Below are 22,772 nucleotides of genomic sequence, written 5' to 3' on the forward strand. Positions count from 1 at the left end.
TTACTCCCTTTGTGAAAAACTTAACATGGGTGCTTTAAAATGCACAAGTACAACATTGCAAATGGCGGACCGTTCTTTAAAGTGACCTTTAGGTGTCTTAGAAGATGTTCCCGTCAAAGTTGGTAAGTTTTTCATACCCGTTGACTTCCTCATACTTGATATGGCCGAGGACTCACAAACCCCAATTATATTGGGTAGGCCATTTTTACGCACCGCGGGTGTGTTAATTGATGTGAAAAATGGGAGGTTGACGTTGGAAGTGGGTGATGACTGGGTCTCCTTTAGCAAAAACAACACCCTTAGAAGCCCAATGTTACAAGAGTCTTGTTATTTATTTAGCACTGTGGACTCTTCTCTTGCCTCTACTACACTTGGCTCCTTACTAATGGATCCGTTGGAGGACGATATGGGTGTTGTTTGTTTTGTAGGTGACGATGCTAAGGGCACTATTGCTAAGAGTGCCAAAAAGAGGAAAGGGAAATTTTATTTGAAAAATTTCAAATGGTTGCGGAATGCTAAAGGAGCTATGACATGGAGCTTGGTTGGTGGCAAGCTCAAAAACAAAACTTGAATCAAATAGCTTCTTACGTCATGCGGGACGTTAAACCAGCGCTTCTTGGGAGGCAACCCAAGCTTTTTATTGCTTTTATTTATTTTTGTTTTTAATTTTCTGCAATTTATTGTTTTTCGTAGATTAGTAATAAAATACTCGACTTGATAATGTTCCTTTTTGTCTTTTCTAGGTGAAGATGGAGAAAAGTGAATCTGGCACGCAGCCCCATGAAAGAACCCCGTTCGGGGACGTGGTTTTCGAGAAACGAGAAGGAATTAAAATCAAATGCGGAAAAGAGTCAACACCCGAAGAGGAGGCCAACCCCGATCGGGGTTGACAACCCCGATCGGGGTCGTGGTTCTGTGAAATTTTGGCTTTTCTTTCTTATGCGGGTAAAGAGTGAATCATTTTATCATTCTTATAGAAACCCGATGGTACCTCCATTCTCTTTCTCTACCATTTTTCTTCACTATTTTTCACCTTAGTCACAAAGAAACATCTACATCCCCCGAATTCATGTTAGCTTGGGGGAGTTTAGCAAGTCGAGAAAGTTTTTCATTGCTTTGCATTCTAGTTTAGATCTTGCATCCCATTAAACATAACCTCTAGTCCTTCTTGTTTTGTGCTTTGAGCCATTTTTATGGTTTGATTGGGTAATTTGAATTGTTAGCACATTGAGGACAATGTGATGTTTAGCTTGGGGGGAGATATTGCATTTGAATATAGCGTAGTTTGCATGTAGTGTAGAAAATTTGAAAATTTTTGAGAGAAATTTTTTGCTTTGTGCTTGCTTGTAGGCTACTTTCCTCTTTGCTTATCCTAATAATGGCTTGTTGCTAATGATTTATTCTTTCATGTTGGGATATTAGCTACATGGGGATGTCTTGACATAGTAGGTGGGAGATGGAGAATGAACCAAATAGGCTTGATCTTGACTTGTGGCAAGCTACAAAATGGTAAGGTAGAGCCTCTTTTTTACCGATGCATCCATATCCGGTCTCTCTTAGGTGAGTGTAGGTCTCCTTATGATGTGTGTTTCATCAAAACGCACAAGTATGGTCTTCATTTCATCTCTTTATAAGCATGCATTCATTTGTTATAGCATGTTGGAGCCATTCACATGAATATAATTGCCTTCTTGACCCCTTCACAAAATTTATTCCTAGCTACATTATAATTTGCCTACCTTGTTGAGCTAGTAGCTTTGTTTGGTCTTGTTTGGGTGCTCAATTGGGATTTCTTTCAAAGCTATGAAAATCATGTGAGCTTGGTCTTAATGCTCAAGAAAGGAAAAAAAGGAAAATGAAAAAGAAAGATGAAAGAAAAAATGATGAATTGAAAAAAAGTTGAAAAAACAAATGAAAAAAAGCATGAAAAAGAATAAAAAAGAAAAGAAGTATGAATTGAAAAGAAGAAAAAGAGAAGAAGAAGTTGATGTAAGAAGCTCTCATGCATTATTCATATATTTTGGAGAGTTTTCTTATGATTTGAATTGCAAAATTGGGTTAGAATTGGGATTGAGCATCCTTACAATTTGGTTGTTGCTAGCTTGACATTAGCTCCACAATCCATAATTCATTTGTTCCCCCTTCTTACCCATTACGCATTGCCTTCTTCCTACCCATTTGGCTTCTTTATCATGCTTGCATTTGATTGTTTTGGCTTACTAGTTTTGATTGATTACCATATTAAATTGCGGGCACATTATTATAAGTCGAGGATAGTTGAGTGTTTATTCACAAAAATTGTCCTTTCACATAAAAAGAGTTTTGAGTGCCCCGTGAGAGTCCATAAGTCAAAAGATCATGCAAGAGCTTAAAGGTTCTTTCAAAGTTTTCTATGCTACGCCGTCGTACGTGTAAATCTCATCCATGCTTTGCTTTATTCCTTGCCCATGTTGTTTCGGGTTTCTAAATCATTATGCTTAGCTTGTTTGGATATTGCAATTGATGGGATTTGGTTTCTTGCTTGGGGACAAGCAAGGGTTTAGCTTGGGGGAGTTTAATAAGTGCATATTTTATATACTTTCATCCCCTATATTAGCTCCATTTTATTTGTTATTTAGCACTTATCATAGTGTCATAAGCTAATATTTGTTGTTCTAGTGTATGTGCTTGTCTTAACATGTTTTTGTAGGAATCTAAGCATTTAGAGGCTTTTTCCTATCATTTTATACACCAAGTTCACTAAGCTAATCAAGACCAAGTGTTGGACTAAGCATGGAGCATTGGATTGGGTTTTGCATGGAGAAATTGATGGATTAATATGTATAATGCAAATGTTGACAACAACCAAAGTCAAAGCCCAATGTTCAAATCCAAGTCAAGGTGGAAAGCATAAGATTCCAACATGCTTAGGATGCTTTTTGGGAGCTCTAAAGATCATAGATGGAGTATTTACCCGGGTGCATTAAGGGTCATTAATCACGCTCTTAGGATTCCTCAAGCAATTAAGTGAGGAATTAAGAGAAAATACCCGGAAACACACGACCCCGATTGGGGCCGCCTAACCCCGATCGGGGCCGCATGCATCTTGATTGTTTACGTTTCTTCTTCCTCTCCTATAAATAGGAAAGGCATCCCAAGGCTTAGGTATCTCAATTTTACGTCTCACTTTTGTTCTTCATAGCCTTAAGCAATATAATCTCTCAATAGTTTTCTCATTAGTTTAGAATTTAGTTAAGCTTGTAGTTCTTCAAACTTTTAGTCCTTGTTATATTTCAAGTTTTTGGTTATACATTGTTCTTCCATACAAGTTCTCTACTTTTAAGGTATTCCTATTTATAGTTTATATTTCTACATTTCTATTTCAGTTTATACATAGTTTATAATTAAATAATTTGTTTAGATTACTTTAGTTTTATTTCTTCCACATGTTAAATCATTTAGTTTATATAAATCATACAATTATGTTCACCATTTCTCTTAACATAGTTTACAATTTACATCTTAATATGAGTAACTAAATCCCTTAGTCTAAGGGCTAGGGGAGCCATGCATAAATCAAGTATATAACATGATAAAATAGATTAATAATAATATTGTTCAAATTGCGTCTATCACATGCTTTTGCCATAATGTTTAATCTTTGTTTAAGGCCTTATTCAATTGATTAAGTTTGTTCATTCGTTCTATAAGTCGAGAGGCACGGAATTGAATTAGACTAAGCATGTATAGTAGGACGACCTATTCATGGACGAGAGTTTCTCTAGGACCCGGTCTATGGTTGACACTAATATCGTAAGGTGGGTGTCTTTAAGCCTAAGCAATTGACAAAATTATTAGTACCGCATTTATCATGATCATATATTTACCCTTGCATGTGTGACCCGAACCCCTTAGACTCCCTTTTATTATATTATTTACGTTGCAATTTTTATTAATCAACAACCAAACCAAACTAAAAATGAAATCGACCTTGATAAGAATCTACCCATAGCAATTCACGGCGTAATTCCTGTTTCCTTGTGGTTCGACCCCTATTGCTACATTAATTTGTGTTTAGGGAATTTTATCTTTGCATAGGTACGCGATAAGCCTATCAATACTCAACATGTGACCTTTTACCAAAATGGCAAAAAGCTTTTCTTACTTTAGAAGTTTGACAAGTCTTCTTTGCCATTTTAGTAAAAGATGTTTGCACAAAACTAGAGGATTAGTCAAGTGGTTTTGTGACTCTAAAATTTCAGATTGTTTTCAAGTTTTTGAAAATTCAAATGTTTAAGGTTTGAAATTTGCAAAATTTTAACACTTAAAACATTTTGGTCGAAAGACCTCCTCCATACGGTAGTACCAGAAACCACAGTACAACGTACTGTTGCATGGTTTTGCCATAACTTGACTTAAATGAGAATGTTGCACTTACTCTTACATTTTTCGACTAAGGCTTAGAAAATATCATTGTCTTGACTTTCTTGATTATCTTGATCATCTTGAATCATTGTTGAAAGTCCATTTGATTGCTTCAATCACTAATCATTTCAACTAAGAACAAACAATCAAATAACAAAGGGACTTGGCATCATTAACACAATGTGTTCTAACAAATACTCTTTTCTGGTTGTATATGTTAACTTGTAGTTGCATTGTACCTGCTCCAATAAGTGTTGCGTCTCACCTTCCGGCCACCTTGCCAAAAAGCACCAGCGTAGCAAAAGCTGTTTCATCCATTAGTGTCGTGATTATTCTGTACCTGTTAAGAGCATGATGATGATAACGTTTTCTATTTTCGAATAAAACATCTTGGTCGCTTAAAATAAAGTCAGGTTTACCTTTGTGTTGGATAAGCGATATATCTGTTTACATTGACGACACTTCCCATCTTCGTTTATTCCGGCGGTGCATGTTGTGCAAGATAGATATCTCCATTTAGTATATGTTCTTATTTCGGTAATTATCTCCATTCAAGACTTCCTCGAGTTTAGTAAGCGACTATACTTCATTGTTTTATACGTTAAGTTAAATGTTAATTTAGTTTTTGTACAATTTTTTGAACTGGCAGCAGTTTTATACTGTTGTGTCGATTTAGGTGGTTGAAAATTTATATACACTCGTGTTTTCGAGACAACCATGACTGTCAACATTGAATCGAAATGCATAAGGTTATCAACAGAGCCAAATAGTAGTCTAGCTAGCTTAATTATGACAATAATTATTGGGTGTTGTACGGTCTCACACTACGAGATGGTACTATTATGGGAAAAGGCGATCCTCTTATTAATACTCCCTCTGTCCCGGTCGTTTGGTCATTCACACTAAATTTGTTTCACTTGTCACCTAGTAACTGGTCTCTTCCTCTTTCCTTGGTCTTTGTGCCAAAACCAAAGGATAACAATTGACCGGGACAAAGGGATAGTTTATTTTTGAATGGACCGTCTCTTTACTCCCTTATTCTATAATTTGTGCTATGATGAACTCAAGATATATTTGTATAGAGTCGGTTGTAAGGGATTCACATTTGGGTTATGATATTGAATTGAACACACATATTTTACTCTAATTAGATTAAAAAGAGCAAATTTTACATCTAAGACCTAGACAGGTGCACAAAATTCAAACTCAACATGTGTATGATGACAGTCATGATTAAGCATAACAGGAGAAGAAGTCAATAATAGAAGCCCCATTAACACACGACGTAATCAGAAACGAAGTGAAAAAACAGAGAGGAGCACGAGTTACGAATGGTGGGAATAGTAGTGACGATCTCGCCAAGCTTAAGCTTATAGAGGATCATGGTCTTAACAACTGCAACGAGACCCACCATCTAAATTCGCATTTCCTTCTTTGCAAACAGTCGGCTGAACAACTTGGTGAATGTAAGCCCCATTTTCCTTGGCTAAGTAAGTAACCTCTAAGTTGACACCAACACCACACATATCAATCAAACAGTGCACGAAATTGTCAGCATCAAAGTTTATGTATAGTAATAAATGAAAGTATAAATAAAAGAAAACATAGAATAATATTGATATCCAGCAGAAGCCAAACAGCGGTAACATATTATACAGTTTAGCATTAATGCAAGTTCTTTAAATCTTTTACAGATCAAGCTAGCATCAGTTAAACTAGACATGAAGTACATGAAAAGAGTATTAGCAGAACTTGAAATAGTCGGTGGTGGTCCGGAGGAAGAAGAAATAATCGTTCAAGGAGTTCGTTTCGCATTTAGTGTTCATCGGGTACATTCAGTAAACTCGCTATGAAAACCGAACTACCAACTAGGGGACATTCTTTTTACTGTAAATGGAGCCACAAGAGCAATTATCGATGTTGATAGGCTTGAATTATGATTAATGACTTTACCATGTGCCAATGTTGCTAAATTTTGCAAGTTAACTAATTCTTCAAATACTTTTTGTTATGCCAACGGGTTTCAGATTTTACTCAATGACTTTACCAGTTAAGCTAATAAACCTCTGCTAATAACTATGATCTATGTTTGCTCGCCAGTTTGCAGGAGGTTTTGATGTCGAAACTAAAACAATGTTTGAGGAGTTGAGAGATGATGTGACCAATATTTGAGCATATTTAGTCCCCGAATTAGCCTCATTTCTATGCTTTTTAGTGCATAATTGGGTCATTTACTATCTTTAGTCTTTCGTTTTGCATATTCTTTGAGGTTTTGTTTCCTTGGTAGGAGAGGAGTGCAAACCTTGCATTTTCATGGCAAAATGGAGCTAAATTGATCGAATCTAATGACCAAGCATCAAAGTGAAGACAAGACTAGAAGGCCTATGTAAATAATGTAGTAGATGGGCAATGATGAAGAAGATCCTTGCATCTCCGACAAGATCCTTGAGGATTGTTGGAAGAAGAAAAGAAGAAAAGAGGAAGAAGCCTTGCTGAGCTACAATCCGCTCGTCGCAGCCTCGGGACGCTCGTCCTAGCCCTCCAGAATCCGAGCATCCCACCACCCAATCCGCTCGTCCTGAACCACCTCAATCCGCTCGTCCCGGACCCTTGACCGCTCGGATTCCTGCCCAGTACAGCACGTCTCTTCCTTGTTCCACTCGGGATGCGCATATTTTTGAAAGACTAGCAAAAGGGAGACTAGCATCTCCCTTCGAGAGGAGCATTTCCTCAACTTTTCTTAAGGGTCTTAATCGTCATTTAAGCCCTTAGTAACCCTAATTTATGTACCTAATCCTCACTATAAATACCCCATTGTACTAATTAGATTATCATCAATCCTTAATATTATTTATGTTCTTCTTATGCAATCTTAATCTCATTTTAATCTTGTAATCAACTTTTAATTAAGCATTAATACAAATATCATTTCCTTAATTTCTTTATTGTTCATCATTTATTTTGGGTAATTGAAGATTATTTGGGGTTTATTTGGAGGATTGACAACCTTCCAATCATTCATCAAGTACTTCTATTATTCTTTGCTTATTATTTTGGAATCATCATTAGGTATAATTATCTTAATCTCTTTTTAATTATTGTTAATCATATTCATTTATTCATCATGTTTTGTCTTGCTAGTTTGATTGACAACCTTGTTAGCATGTTAAACTTGATAATGAGTGAGTAGTTTCCTTAACTAGGGTTAATGGGGAATTAGGGGAAACCAACATGGGGATTGATTCATGCTTAATCTAATATGCTTTCATAATTAATTTGCTTGCTTGTTGTGATTTCAACTTATGCACATGTTATGTTTGATGAAATGCGAGCCTATGAATCCTTGCATTTTTTACCCATCACTTATCTTTTCAATGAGACTTGTAAGACATAAACCAACTCGAGTCTCATTAGACCATGCATATTGTTGGATAGGGGGGATTAAGTCGACTTGTAGGTGTTGTACAATCTAATCGATTCGGCTCCGGGACCCAAACCTTCCTAGGGATTGTAAGATATACACTAACTCGATCCCATTACAACAATAATTGCTTGCATCTAGTTGAAAACATGTTTGTATGATCAAATCCCATGAATCCCCTATGAACCCATGACACCCTAGTGCTTTTAATTAATTGTTTACATCTCATTTTAATCATCTTGCTTGTTTCTTTACATTGTTATTTAGTTTAGTGATCTTCTTATCTCAACCCAAATTGTGACACCCTTAGACACCACTACTTGCAATCGAAAATCCTACATCAATACCCGTCCCTTGGGATCCGACCTTTACTTACCTCTTTACTAATAGTAGAGTAGTTTGTGAAGTTATAAATATTGTTTAGGAACAGGTGCTCCTAACGACAAGTAACCGAAAAATAGTTCCGACCAAGAGACAAGGCCAAATCTTACCATTTACAATGCCAGAAGAAACAGCAACGAAGGCTTGCTTGCAGTCAATGCCCCTGATAATATTTCTTCTACAGCGAACTCGGCTTTCACCTGGCTATCTTTTGTTTTTGTAAAGATAAATCATGTAATATCTTTTTTTTGTGGGAACAAACAGGGAAGTGATCATTTTGCAATGTCTAATCTTATTATTTGTGGGAGCATTTATTGACACTCCGAAACAGGCTCCAAACTCTCGGACTGTTGTATAATCATATATTACTGGGAATTTTTCGAAGTGTACATAGTACCTCCATATTTGTATTAGCTTTCTTCTCAGAAAACCAAAAAGAGCGTGTGTATTGATTAGTGAATATATGTTGTGGTGTTTCAAGCTAAGATGTATCAACATTGATAAATAAACAAGGCTAAAAAAATACAATATTCTAAACTTATTGTACATTTTCATTGAGAAACAACGTTTTGTACTAAACTGTGTATCTAAAACAAGTTTATTTGGGCGGTGTATGTAAATTAACCTATGTTTTGAAGGAAATTGTTTAGAACTTTCTGAAAAATCGTGTTAAAGAATATCCGTGTGTCTAAAAAACCGTGTTAAAGAATATTTATTTGGGCGGTGTGCGTAGATACTAATGTTTTATCTATTCCATTTAATTGTGTTTTTTAACAATTAATCATCTAAGTAAAAGGCGTAGTTATATTCGGATATTCATGCTCTTAGCAAAGTTAAATACGTAATATTTACGAAGGATTGTCATTTTGTTTGCAATCAATTCAACCATAAAAACAATATAACAACAAGAGTTTCATTATGACCGATACTCAACATATATAGACAACCGAACCAAATAAAAATACGTTAGAATACATGAAACGTCAAAGGTTAAACACAAATTCTCATTGAAGACGAACACTATCCGTCACAAGGTGAGGACGGATAGTACCTCTCTCACAAAATGCAAATGGATAGTGCAAGTGGGGGGAAATGGATTGTAACACCCCCATACTCCAAGTGCCTTACCAGGACCACTCAGGTATAAGGATGCCACCATCTCAGTTACCCGAGGCATGATATTCATAAGACAATAACGAAACAACTTTAAAAGTAAATAAAGTTTAAAGTGATTACATAGCAATTCCAAACTGATAAAAAGAAATACAAGATTCTCAGACGGTCTACTGCTAAAACTATCAAAGCCATAAAACATCGTCTGACACAGCGGAAGACTTCTAACTGCCACGTGATGACTCATCCTAGCTATCCCATACGCGTCATATCATACCGGCTCAATAACTGCTCACCACCCCCGAATGGATCACCACAGTTTTTAAAACATTTAAACGGGGTGAGTACTAATCACACAATTTATATCAACAATAAGATAAACAGACAGCTTAACCGTCACACACACAACCACACCAATTCCAACAATCTCAATCACCGACTGTCCACTGAACCAGCCCTGCCAGTGGGGGACCGCAGCCGTACCCACCAAATCCCCGCTCCTCGTAATGAGCGATAACCCTGTCCATTAATGTGCACATCCCTTCTGTGGCGGGTTCCACAGAAGGCGAAACTAGGGCGTGAAGCCACTCCCGCAAGTGACCCCACTCAGCCGAGGACACGCCTCGAGGACCATAGACAACAATCACAATCACAATCACAACCGTCACAACAGAATTACTATATCAAACAATCAATCTCAACACATCAACAATCATCCCATTATGGGACTAATAGTGAGTAGGAAATCCTACCTGGAAAGCACTGTGATCGAGGACGGTATCAACAAATTTGTATCAAAATCCTCTTCTACAAAACCTCCTCCTATCATACAAACACATAAACACTACCAAATCACCACCTACACAAAACCTCCAAATCCCCATATTAGGGTTTAACCAACTTAAAGGAAAAACAGTAAAAACGGTACATAGATCTTACCCTCGACGCAAGGATCTCAACTGTTTAACAAACGATGAAAACCGACCTTCCAAACTCCGGGATTTGCTAACAATGCGATTAATGGGATGAACGTACTTGGTTTCTCTCTTTGACAGTAATTTAGGTTTTGAAAAGTGTTTAGAATGATGACGGAAAAGATTATATACCTTAATCGCATAATTAACAAAACCCAAGAAATAACTCCCCGTAAACCGGCTACTCGATCGAGTAGCTAAGGTACTCGATCGAGTGCCCCCTTACTCGATCGAGTATCCTAGTTACTCGATCGAGTACCCAACAGGTCAGACACTATTTTAAAACGCAACTCACCCTTACTCGACAGAGTAAGGCCTACTCGATAGAGTACCCAAAGACTCATAAATACGGAGTATTACATGGATACCCCCACTTGCCCACCCACTTGCGTTTTGTGAGATGACCACTATTTGTCTTTAGCTTGCAACGGATAGTGGTCGTCTTCAATGAGACGGACTGAAGGTTAAAATATCTTAAGGGGCCACGCGCTTTTGCGTACGGTACAACCAACTGTGGTACGAGGAAGGGAGGAGGAACAAGAATATAGTATGCAGCTTACAGACCAAGATAGTTCACTAAATTATCAGTTAGTCGAGACAATCTTAATCAAAATGTCATTTTCTTGGAAGAAGCATAGGAAAAATGATGGAGGAGACACAAGACAAGGCAGGGAGCCACAACAATAAAAGGAGGAGGACGAATAGGAAAAGGTATAAGGAGGCTGATAAAAAGGCGGAGGAGGATGAGGCGTAAATGTTATAGAGAAAGGAGAGAGGGTAAGAGACGGACGTGGGGGAGAGGGAGAGGAATAATGTAGAAAAGTAGGAAGGGGGTAAGGTTAAGGGTAAGGGTAGCAGGACAAATAGTAGGAGGAGAAGAGGAAGGAGGATAATGCAGATGAGGGGAAAGGGAAAGAGATGGATGTCCATAAAGAGAGTAAAGGGGAAAAAATAGGGGGTAGAGAGAAGGAAATCGAAGGATGTGAATGATAAGAGGAAAGGAAATGAGGCGGGAAGGGGGAGGAGAATGGGGAAGATGTGCGTGGAGGATTAAAAAGGATAGGAGTAATATGAGAGAAGCAGGAAGAGGAGGGGAAATGGAGGATATATAAGAGGAGGATAAAGGAACATAGTAGGTATAAGGGAGAAGAAAGGGGAAAAGGAAGAAGGAGGACATAGAGAAGGAGAAAGGGAAAAGGAAAGGAGGACTATGAGGTTGAAGAAGAAAAGGTGGTTAGGATGCGACGGCGTTGAAGAGAAAAGAAGGAGATAAAGAGGATGACGAAGTAGTGGGTGAGGAAGGTTGGGGAAAAGGAGAAGGAAGAGGAGGATTAAGGAGGGCTAAGGGGAAAAGGGCGATTAGTATGAGAAGGAAGGAGAGGAGGAGATGTGATGTTTACGTTACTTCGCAAAGTACAATATAATACTAATGACTTATGTATTCCATGTAATTGTGTTCTTTAACAATTAACCACCTAAGCAAAAAGTGTTATATTCGGATATTCATGCTCCCAGCAAAGTTAAATACAAATTATTTATGAATGGTTATAATTTTGTTTGCAATTGATTCAACCATGAAAATAATATAACAAAAAGAGTTTCATTATGATCGACACTCAACGTGTACAGACAATCGAACCAGATCGTATATTCAAGTTCCCAACAAAGTTAGAAACGAAATATTTACGAATGTGATCTTGTTTGCATTCGATTCGAACAACGAAAAAATTATAACAACAAGAATTTCATTGTAAACGCCACTCAAAATGTATAGAAACCAAACCAAATCAAGATTCGCTACTACGCATTTGAAACGTAAACGATTAGAATACTTTGGGGGGCGGCGCGCATCGCGCGCCGTGCAACCAACTTGTATGACTAAATAAGCTTTCCTAAAATGGAGAGCAAATTAAACATGTCTCGGGTTCCTAGGTCCGTCTAAGGCTCTTAGGGTTTCTCCTCTCGTTTTCGGGGATTAATCTCACGATTTCGATTGTGAGATAGGGCTTTTCTCTTGTTTTTCTTGTGTTTTCTTTGTTTCTCTATGCAGGTTCAGATGTCGAGTAACACGCAGGGCTTCAATCGAAACGATAAAGAGCAGGTCGCAGAGGATGATGATGGTCGTCAGGGGTTGTTTGAATGGGAAGAAGAAAGGGACGTTGTCGATGGCAGATACATGCTTGTGGGTAAATTATGGGCATCTAGGGCACTCAATGTCAAAGCCGCTATTGACACAATGGTCCGGTTGTGGAATCCGTCGAAGGCAATTGTTGGGAATGTGGTTGATGCGAAGGAGAAAACTTTTGTTTTCAAATTCGAGGCCGAAAGAGATAAAGCGAAGGTGTTAGAACGGCAGCCATGGCACTTCGAAAAATTTGTATGGTGCTTCAACGATCCGAATTGCTCAGGTAAAGTCATTGATGTCCCCCTTTACCGGTTTCCTATGTGGTCGAGGATTTATGATTTGCCCATTTCGGGTCGATCAAACGAGACGAATGTAAAAAGAATTGGAGCGATTTTGAGAACTTTTATTGAGGCGGACATGGGGACCCAACTGTGAACTCGATAGGGCGATTAGGGTGCGTATTATCCATGATTTCCGTCAACTTCTTAAATCTGTGGTGCCTATTAAAATGAGAACGGAAAGGTGGTGCAGTTCGATGTGAAGTATGAGAGGCTACCGATCTTTTGCTATGGGTGTGGGGTTATGGGGAGAAGGACTGTGAACATGGTCCTTATGACGAGGAAGACCTCCCTTTTGGAGAATGGCTGCGGGCATCCCCCTGGAAGATTGTCAAAACAGCAAAAGAGGGGTCTGGGAAAGCTAGGAGGAACCTCAACTCGACCTTTGATGCGGAAAAGAGAGAAGAAGATGCGGCTGACATCTCGGCTATGATAGAAAAATTACAGTCTATTGCACTTGACCTCAAGATTCGACGTAGTGGGGGAAAGGTGTTGGGGGGAGAGCTTAACAGCAATGGTAGTGGTGACGGGACAAAGCTGAAAACAGGGAGTGGCTCGGGGGTGGTTTTATCTGATTTTGAGGATGGGTGTGAAAAGGATGGAGGATTGCAGGAGCAGGGACATGGCCGATAAGGGTTGATACATATGAATATGCAGGGACAGGCGGGGAATCTGAGCTACGCAGGTGTACAACGAGCTGAAGAGGGGGGAGAAATTGGGGAAGCACAACACGTTACAGATACTAGCAGTAAGATGGGTAAGGGGAATGGCAAAAAAGGAGAATGGAGAAGACTGGATAGGGGAGGAGCTCAAATGACAGGGGATGATAGGATGGAGAGCACGAGTGGTGGGAAGCGTGAGAGGGAGGAGACGATAAACTATGAAGGGGGTAAACGGATGAAGACTGTATCAGACGGGGGCGTCTTAATACCTGAGGCGAAGGTTGAGGTGGCTCAACCCCGCTGGGCCCAATGAATCTTTTAAGCCTTAACTGTCGGGGCTTGGGCAACCCCGACACGGTGAATGCCCTTCGTACCTTAGTACGGAGGGAGGCCCCGGCCATGATCTTCCTTTACGAGACGAAGCTCTGTGGTCGTGATATGAGGAGGGTGAGGGAATGGTTGGGTGAGTATAATGGGATAGAAGTGGATAGTGTCGGTAGGTCGGGGGGTCTCGCTTTTTTATGGAAAAAGGAGGTCGATTGTAATTTTGTATCAGCTTCTGTTCACCATGTTGATTGTCATATCCGAGAAGGGGAGAAAGAGTGGAGAATCACGGGCTTCTATGGGTGGCCGGCAGTCTCAGACCGTCATCTTTCTTGGGAATTGCTACGCTTACTTCATAACCAGTCGGCTCTTCCATGGGTTTGTATTGGAGATTTCAACGAGATTTTATACTCTACCGAGATGAAGGGAGGAAGTCGTGCGCAATGGCAAATAAATAATTTCCAGTCGGCTATTGATGACTGTGGGTTGAGAGATGCTCCTTGGGAAGGGTACAAATTCACGTTTGATAATGGTCAGGCGGGGGATGCTAATCATAAATGCAGACTTGATCGAGCCCTTTGTACCGAAACATGGTTAGATCTCTTTCCTTATGCTAGACTTTTTCATCTTGATCGCGAGTGGTCTGACCATGCCCCTTTGAGATTGGATTTTGATCGACGTGAGATAGGAAGTAAGACAAGGAGTAGGTTCCGCTTTGAGCAGATATGGGTTGGTGAGGAGGGTTGCAAAGAGGCTATCATTAGAGGGGTCGAAAAGGGGCAAGGGGATTTGGTGGATTCGCTAAGGGCGTGTGGGAAGGAATTGTATGCCTGGAAGTAGGGCTGGGCACCGGTCCAAAACCGGACCGGACCGGAACCGGTTTGGACCGGAACCGGAATCGTTAAAATTCACGGACCGGGACCGGACCGGATTACAAAAATTCCGGTCCAAGACCGGACCGAAAAAATTCCGGTCTAAGACCGGACCGGACCGGTTGGACCGAAATTACTCACTTTTTCAAATTCCGGACCAAAAATTCCGGTCCATTGGACCGGATCGGACCGGTTGGACCGAATTGGACCGGAATAAAAATACAATTTTAAGAAAAAAAATGAAAATAACCATAATTCCGGGCATTCCGGTCCAAACCGGAAAATACCGATCCCAGTCCCGGACCGGACCGGACCGGAAACCGGAATCTTCGAAAATGGTGGACCGGATACCGGGCCGGAATTTTTAATTCCGGTTTCGGTCCACTCGATTCCGGTCCAGACCGGTCCATTTTTCCGGTCCGGACCGGATTATGCCCACCCCTACCTGGAAGAAGACTAGCATTGGTAAGATAAGTCGATCTCTAGAATTGAAACGGAAACAGCTTGCTCGTCTCAATGAGGGCGATAGAACGGAACGCAGTGTGCCAAAACGGAGGAAGCTCATAGCGGAAATAGCGAGTTTATACAGACAAGAGGAGCAATATTGGCGACAGAGGTCACGTGCTTTATGGCTTAGGGATGGGGACCGTAATACTAAGTTTTTCCACTCACGAGCAGGGGAGCGTAAACGCAAGAATTTTATCGGGAATCTTATTGATGATGCTGGGCAGGTGCGTGTGGGGGAAGAGGAGATTTCGATGGTGGCTATTGATTACTTCAAAGGGCTGTTTACCTCGGCAGAACCATCGAATTTTGAGGCCGTTTTAGAGGGGATTGAGGGGCGTGTGACGACTCGGATGAACCAGGTCCTGCAAGCGGAGTATAATGAAGCGGAGATTGTCGAAGCTTTAAATAAAATGCATCCTTTAAAGGCCCCTGGACCCGATGGTATGAATGGGCTATTTTACCAATCTTATTGGCAGATTGTTGGGTCTAATGTCGTGAGTACAATGCTCGAAATCCTCTGTGGTCACAGGTCTCCGGCTCGACTCAATAAGACTCATATAGTCTTGATTCCGAAGAAGAAGGCGCCAGATAAAATCCGTGATTTCAGGCCAATTAGCACTACTACAGATACAGGCTATAACAACGGTCAAAAACCGTTGTTATATAAAAAAGCGGACGTTGTTAAAGCGTCCGTTGTAGAAGGTTTTAACAACGGTTAGTTTTCTTACGGAAACCGTTGTTAAAACTATTAACAACGGTTTTAAATATAAAAACCCGTTGTGGAAAGTGTGACTCAATTTTGGGGGGAAAGTTATAACAACGGGTTTTAATATACAAAACCGTTGTTATAACTAAAGACAACGGGTTGTTTGTAAATAACCGTTGTTGTTTGTTCTTAAAAAATAAAAAAAAATTAAATTAAATATTACTAACTATAAATATTAAAGCATCCTTTACCAACATATTAAAGCATCCTTTACTAACATTCATTAATTGAAACAACATGGCAATGAACCCTAATTTTATCAACAACGAAGAATGGCTTACACAAACGATTGAAGATGATGGGAAGGTTCTCGTAGGGCTTCCTCCGATCAACACCCATTAATCAAAGCATCCCTTGAACATCAACGGAATTATTGGATTAAGAGGCGTGAAGCAGTCCGCCTTGTCAACAAAGCCTCATCATCATCATCATCTTCATACCCTAGTCTACTGTTACATTTCGCAACTTGGTGCAGCCGAGAGATATGTTGAGTTGTACTCTTCCAACCTTATCTCCACATGCAAGTCGTGTCCTTGCATATATTCAATCTGTTATTGCAAAATATGAAGCCAATGACCCGGAAGTTAGCGGTATACCAGAGTGGCGTGATTGGTGGTAGGTTGAGAAGCGCTTTTTACGCTTAACCGGGGTTGTTCCGGCTTATTATACATCTTTTGATTTCTGATAATTGCTGTAATGTATTTGGTTTAAAATTAAATGAAATGATCATTTTGAAAGTGTTGAGTTATGCTTGTTTGATTTGCTTCCATTTTTTCAACTCCATAGATCTATCAGTCATCATCAAGATCTGATTATGGCACAACTTCCTAACATATATGGCACAACTTCCTAACATATATATTAATTAAAAAACAACTCAACCCACACATTAGTATAAATACATTGCATTATCTCAACTAACATGCATTTCCATTATCTCAATATATTCTCCAAACCCTAATCGCTAAAACATGCTCGATCCGTCTTGAAGGACGCCAAAGAAGATGGAAATGAAATAATTAGAAACACATACATGGAAATGAAATAATTAGCAGATCTTTGAACGGAACCTAATGGTCGATAAAAACACATACATTGAAATGAAATAATTAGAACAATAAAATAATGACGATGAAACAAACTCCGATAATTACGAACGTACGTAAAGAGACGATGAAATCAACAAAGTGACGGCGAGAAGATAAAGCGACGATGAGAAAGAGAGAAAGAGACGATGAGAAAGTGTGTGTTTTGTGTTTGTGTTTGGTCTTTCTTTGGGTTTGTGTTTGTGTATTAAGGTTTGTGTTTTGTGGTCGCAGAGACTTGTGTTTGTGTGGTTTATAGTATGGAAGGTATTGACAACGGTTATTAAACAACAACCGTTGTGAAATATGTTTTAACAACGGTTATAAAAAACACCCGTTGTTAAATAAGTTTTAACAACGGGTTTCAAAAATAACCGTTGTGATTACTTTTCACTAACTTTGCGCCAATTTTGCGCCAAATTATTAACAACGGTTGTGCATGGGTGACCCGTTGTTAAAACTAATAACAACGGTTTTTATAACCATACCTGTTGTAATTTAGTTTAGTAAAATTCGCGCCATACATTCTACAACGTCTATTGTGATTTTCGTGAATAATCGTTGTTAAAGGGGCGTTGTAGTTGCCTGGATTTGTAGTAGTGTAGTCTTTGTAATGTGGCCTATAAGTTCTGTTAGAATTCATTAATCTCATTAGTATACATATTCATAGTATGATAGTTTAATTTAGTCATAAAATTAAAACAAGAACTTATGCATGCAAACATAAAACAAGGTAGAGAAGAAATCGTCACTTCTTACATTGGTGTTTCGGATTTTTGGGCACCAACAAGATCTCCTACTTGTTAGTTCTTGAGCTTTCCAACAATGGATGAACAAAGGTTCAAATTAGAACCTCTCCCAAAAGCATATACCCAAGGAACACCCTTAATAACTAACATTATTATGAGCTAGTAATAATATTAATCTTACTTAAAATTTGGACACAAAAATGGTGTTTTTGTTCTCTTGTATTTCGGTCAAGAGAAGAGGATTTTGTGAGATTTTGCTCTCTTATTCTTTCACAAAGTCTAGAGTAATTTTTGCACACTCAAAAATATCACACATCTTGAGTTGTAGAATGAATGAATAATAATAGAAGAGAAAACTCCTTCTATTTCTTATGGTTGGCCGAAAAAAATAGCCTTGGGTAGCATGCCCAATGCTTTTTATTTTTGCTCTTCACAAGAGACTAGCATGCAACCCTAGTTTTAAGTTTGTTCTTCTCAAAATGTTTAGCCTTGCATGCCTACACCCTAGGGTTATGATTGTGTTTGTAGAATAAAATAATCACTAGTACAATTAATGCAATTGGCATCGGTTATAAACAGTGATTGGCATCGGCTCCCAACCGATGCCAATGCGGGCGATGCCAATGACGTTTTTTTGAATTGGCATCGGTTCATGAACCGATGCCAATTTACACATATTGTCATCGGTTGTTATTCAATTGGCATCGGTTTACAACCGATGCCAATATGGCCAAGTTTAGCATCGGTTATACCTTAACAACCGATGTCAATTTGTTGTATTCGATTGAGCCTCGACAACTAACGCCACATTTATATAATTTTCTTTTTACTACAAATTGTAATTTGTTTGCATAAATTGTACAAAAAAATTGATAGCACATCCCTTAGAAATTGAACAATGCAAACTCGATAAATATATGAAAATCAAATTTACTAACAAGTAACAACATAGCTGAATCCAATACAACTATATTCCAAAGAAATAATATTTAGCAAGAATTCACCATCACATACATCCAAACCCTTAACTATATTCCTTCCTACATAGAAATCTACTTGAACATGTAAATCGATCGATAGTACATGATATGCTCTCTTTGCAATACAGCTCAAAGTCCCTAAACCTCCTTCAATTCTTCAAGTGTAATTATTGAACCTGAAATACATGGAATAAACAAAAATGATAATGATAGATCGTCCAATAATTATGCAATGAGATTGCAACACAGTTCACGAACTTGAAGAAGTATAGACACAAACATATTATCAGATGACTAAAAAGTTAATTAGAAGTTGATTAAATGCGTACCTGCAAACATTGATGGATATTGACTTCTATTAACACTATGATCTCAGATTTTTGTACACTTACAAAGAGCCTTTTTAATATAACGATGCCTTAACAAAACCAACTTCAAGACCTCCCGAGTTGTAACCACGGTATAGACGCATTCAGCCTTAGCCCCTGCAGAGTTGACTCAGAGAAGAAATGGCAGCATCACTATCATTGTTGGGCTTTATTCTCTTAAACTAACAACAACTACCACATTTTAAAACCCACTTGAAAGAATGATATATGTTTGAAAGTTTCGGGTCTCAAGACTCTCAACCACAGGTCCATGTTTCAAGGCTTCATATGCAATCATGTACGAATGATGATAATGATGACCAACTACAGAATTAGAAGAGCGTACACTGATAACATGTTACAGGCAGAGGCCATACATACTATGGTAAATCAAATTTGCCAAATGTAAAAAGCTGACATCTAGAGATGCTGTTAAACTAAACTACAGTAGGATGAAGGCGTAAGAGGATCTCACCAACATTAGGCTTCGGGGTGGCACTATCCGGGTCTGAGATAAGCTTGGTGATGGATTCCTTTGTTCCATTCTACAAAAAAGAAAAAAAGGATTGTCAAGATATATAAGCGGATTAAAGGGAGATTTAACAGTTTACAGACAGTTCGATGATGAATATAGTCATATTGAAACCTGAAAACATGGCATAAACCAGTACGTCGAAGTAAAATGGTCTTTTATCATTTCTTCATATATCTCTGAAATCTGAATATGCATCTAATTAAGAAAACTAGTACTTCGAGTTTCATAGAGCTTTCGCACAGGTCAAGAACCTATTGAAAAGAGTATATATACACTGTTTCCAGAATATAAGGTAAGATTAAGGCTATGAATCATTAATACACTATTAAATGGTTATGATCATCAACATACAAATCATCATTTATCCCTTGAAGAATGATGGGGCAATAGTCTAACACCCAAACATCATTTATAAGAAAGCCATAGCAAAGTTTTACGCACCCATCATTAGTTAGCTAATTTTATTGTACATGAGTCAAGCCTCATATCATTCATAAAGTGAGACTTAGACATACATATGAACAATGCAATAATAGCTATAAATAATGGTGATTTCAAGTAAAGTTTGACAGCACCGCAACAAGATTAACTACACTTAAAAAAATGTATGAAAAACAATTCAACAATCAAATGGGCATCAAAATCACCTTTTTTGACTGATATCAAATCTCCAAGTATGCGAATTCGAATCCTGATTGTTGATTCCATTATTTCCATCACCTATCTGATTACGCTAGAAAAATAACATTATTAATCAACAAAATAACCCTAAGAACACACTTACCAGGGGTAATTTCAAGACACAATTTTTGTCAGACAATTCATCGAACACCTTCCGCACACCGTACAACACCCGACATTTTGCTTACAGTTGGATCATATATTCTGAAAACTAATTGAATTTTTTGAAAAAATAAAAATAATACCTGCTCAGTTTGAAGAAGGAGCCACGCTTGTGTGGGTCAGGAGTTGTGGTCAAGTAAAGAAATGACGAGCGTGGATCTGAGTGAAGAAAAATTTCGTGGGTTGGTCTGGAGGTGGGGTAGGGCGAGGTAAGTGAGGCGTATATAGGGCGGCAATCGATATCGTGCAAGCGAGATGATGAATGATGTGGTGATGGTGGTGGCCGCTGATAAACGACATGGCAGCAGTTGCAAGGAGAATGGGTAGGTCAAGTAACACGAAAGGTTGTGGGTGTGTAATTGTGTATATAATGATAGAAAAAATGGCATCGGCTATATTATACAACTGATGCTATTTGTCCAAGAACAATGATGACATCGGTCTTTTAGTAACAACCGATGTGAATATCGCTCTAAACTATAATTGGCATCGGTTCTTAGTAGAACCGATGTCATGGTACCGATGCCAATTGCTTTATTTCTATTAGTGACACTAACTCTATGATGCTGCTCTTAAAGTCCTTCTCTACTTTCTCAAAAGCATCTGGTCTCAAAATCAGTCCTGCTAAGTCCAATGCTTATTTTAGAGGAGTGCCTGATCACATTAAGACTGATATCTTACAGATATCAGGTTTTGGTGAAGGTGTTCTCCCTTTTAAATACCTGGGTATGCCTATCCAAACCACAAGATTAAAGCTCTCTGACTGTGCCTGCCTCATTGAGAAGATTTGTGCAAGAATTCATAATTATGGAGCAAGAAAGTTCTCCTATGCAGGTAGGCTGGTGTTGGTTAAGTCAGTCCTTAATACTTTGCACTCTTATTGGGCCTCGATGTTTGTCCTCCCCAAGGGCATCATTAAGAGCATTGAAACCATTTGTAGAAACTTTCTATGGGAAAATGGTACTGAATATAGGAGGGTTCCCTTAGTAGCTTGGGACAAAATTTGTAAGCCTAAGGAAGAAGGAGGACTAGGTCTGAAGAATCAGGAGGTGTGGAACAAAGCAATGGTGGGACGTCTAGTGAACTGGATTGCAGAGAAGAGAGACTCCATATGGGTGCATTGGGTACAGTATAATCATCTCAGAGGGAGGGACTGGTTTGAGTACAACCCCTCAACTAATTCTAGTTGGGTTTGGAGGAGGATTTGCAGGGTTAAGCAGGACTTGGCTCAGGGTTTTGTTGATGGGGTGTGGGTGGTTCAACCCACGGGGTATACTCCTAGTGGCTGCTACGAGTGGCTCAGGAATACTAACCCATCTGTTTGCTGGAGTAAGGTTGTGTGGAACAGTTGGGCACTCCCTAAGTATCAGTTCATGGGATGGTTAGTGGCACATGAAGCTATGAACACGATGGATAAGCTGATAACTTATGGGTTGGATGTTGATGCTTGCTGTATTTTATGTGGCCAAGCTGATGAGTCCTTGGCTCATCTGTTCTTTGTTTGCCAGTACAGTAGACGTGTGATGCTAGAGCTACAGCAGATTACAGGTTGTAGTTTTCCTATGACAATTGATCTTTTGTGGTGGGCTAATAGAGGAGGCATAGTGGTCCAGAAAGGGGTTCAGATTGCCTTGTTCTTGGGGGCATTATATGCTATCTGGTTCCAGAGGAACAAATGCAGGCACGATATGGTCTTAATGCATCCTAGACAGGTTGCTATGCAGCTGAATGACAGTATGAAGGCTAGAGTTAGAGGAAGAGGGAAGGAGAATTTGAGTGCTAATGATGTATCTTGGCTATGCCATAAGAACCTTATGTAATTAAAGGATTTACATTTCATGTAAATTCTACATTTTTTGATATATATACTCACATTTTATCAAAAAAAAAAAAAAAAAGAATTCAAACAAAACAACCCTAAACCCCTCCAATTTCGGTCACCCATATAACATGGTGGTCCATTTTATTTTTGTCATTTGTCAATTGTGACATATGTGACATGTTACTTGACATGTTACATTATAATGTATTTTTAACATATTAAAAATCATCATATAATTAAATATGTCACATACAAAAATAATTAGTAATTCATAATTACTTGTACCAAAATGGGTCATATAATTATAAACTACAACAACTTGTATTTATAATAAATTATTCATTCTATTTTTAATCGTTTCATAAACAATAAATTAATCTAAGTAATAAAACAATTCGATTACTTAGACCGAATCTTATTTAATCAAATTACAATAAGACACGTAATTATATTCACAAAATCATCCGTCAATTTTAAGCAATTTAATTAACTCGTATCGGCAT

At 38.7% G+C, this 22,772-nt stretch overlaps 2 protein-coding genes and 2 long non-coding RNA genes across 6 annotated transcripts in view; 3 read left to right on the forward strand and 1 right to left on the reverse strand.

The window, feature by feature from the left end:
* LOC141653650 (uncharacterized) overlaps positions 1–6,059 on the forward strand; it is a 33,268-nt gene extending 27,209 nt beyond the window's left edge. The window contains exons 2-3 of the long non-coding RNA XR_012547481.1: positions 4,633–4,740; positions 5,730–6,059. This is a non-coding gene — a long non-coding RNA (uncharacterized LOC141653650). The remainder of the gene's footprint in view (positions 1–4,632; positions 4,741–5,729) is intronic.
* Positions 6,060–13,817: 7,758 nt separating this feature from the next.
* LOC141651821 (uncharacterized) lies at positions 13,818–14,582 on the forward strand. The gene has a single exon (XM_074459515.1). The coding sequence runs from the start codon at positions 13,818–13,820 to the stop codon at positions 14,580–14,582; it is 765 nt and encodes a 254-aa protein (XP_074315616.1).
* Positions 14,583–18,645: 4,063 nt separating this feature from the next.
* LOC141652350 (uncharacterized) lies at positions 18,646–20,865 on the reverse strand. Of its 3 annotated transcripts, none has more exons than XR_012547162.1 (5): positions 20,531–20,865; positions 20,252–20,324; positions 19,545–19,614; positions 19,031–19,186; positions 18,646–18,877 (listed from the first exon to the last, which is right to left on the reverse strand). It is a non-coding gene; the product is annotated as an uncharacterized LOC141652350 (long non-coding RNA). The 3 variants fall into 3 exon arrangements; XR_012547164.1 differs by having other exon boundaries at positions 20,252–20,328; XR_012547163.1 differs by having other exon boundaries at positions 20,252–20,337.
* A 145-nt stretch (positions 20,866–21,010) lies between these two features.
* Positions 21,011–22,267, forward strand: LOC141651823 (uncharacterized). The gene has a single exon (XM_074459516.1). It carries the CDS (start codon positions 21,011–21,013, stop codon positions 22,265–22,267), a length of 1,257 nt encoding a protein of 418 aa, XP_074315617.1.
* Positions 22,268–22,772: the final 505 nt, after the last annotated feature.

The sequence above is a fragment of the Silene latifolia genome, chromosome 4 (genome assembly GCF_048544455.1).
Source record: "Silene latifolia isolate original U9 population chromosome 4, ASM4854445v1, whole genome shotgun sequence".
NCBI lineage: Eukaryota > Viridiplantae > Streptophyta > Magnoliopsida > Caryophyllales > Caryophyllaceae > Silene > Silene latifolia.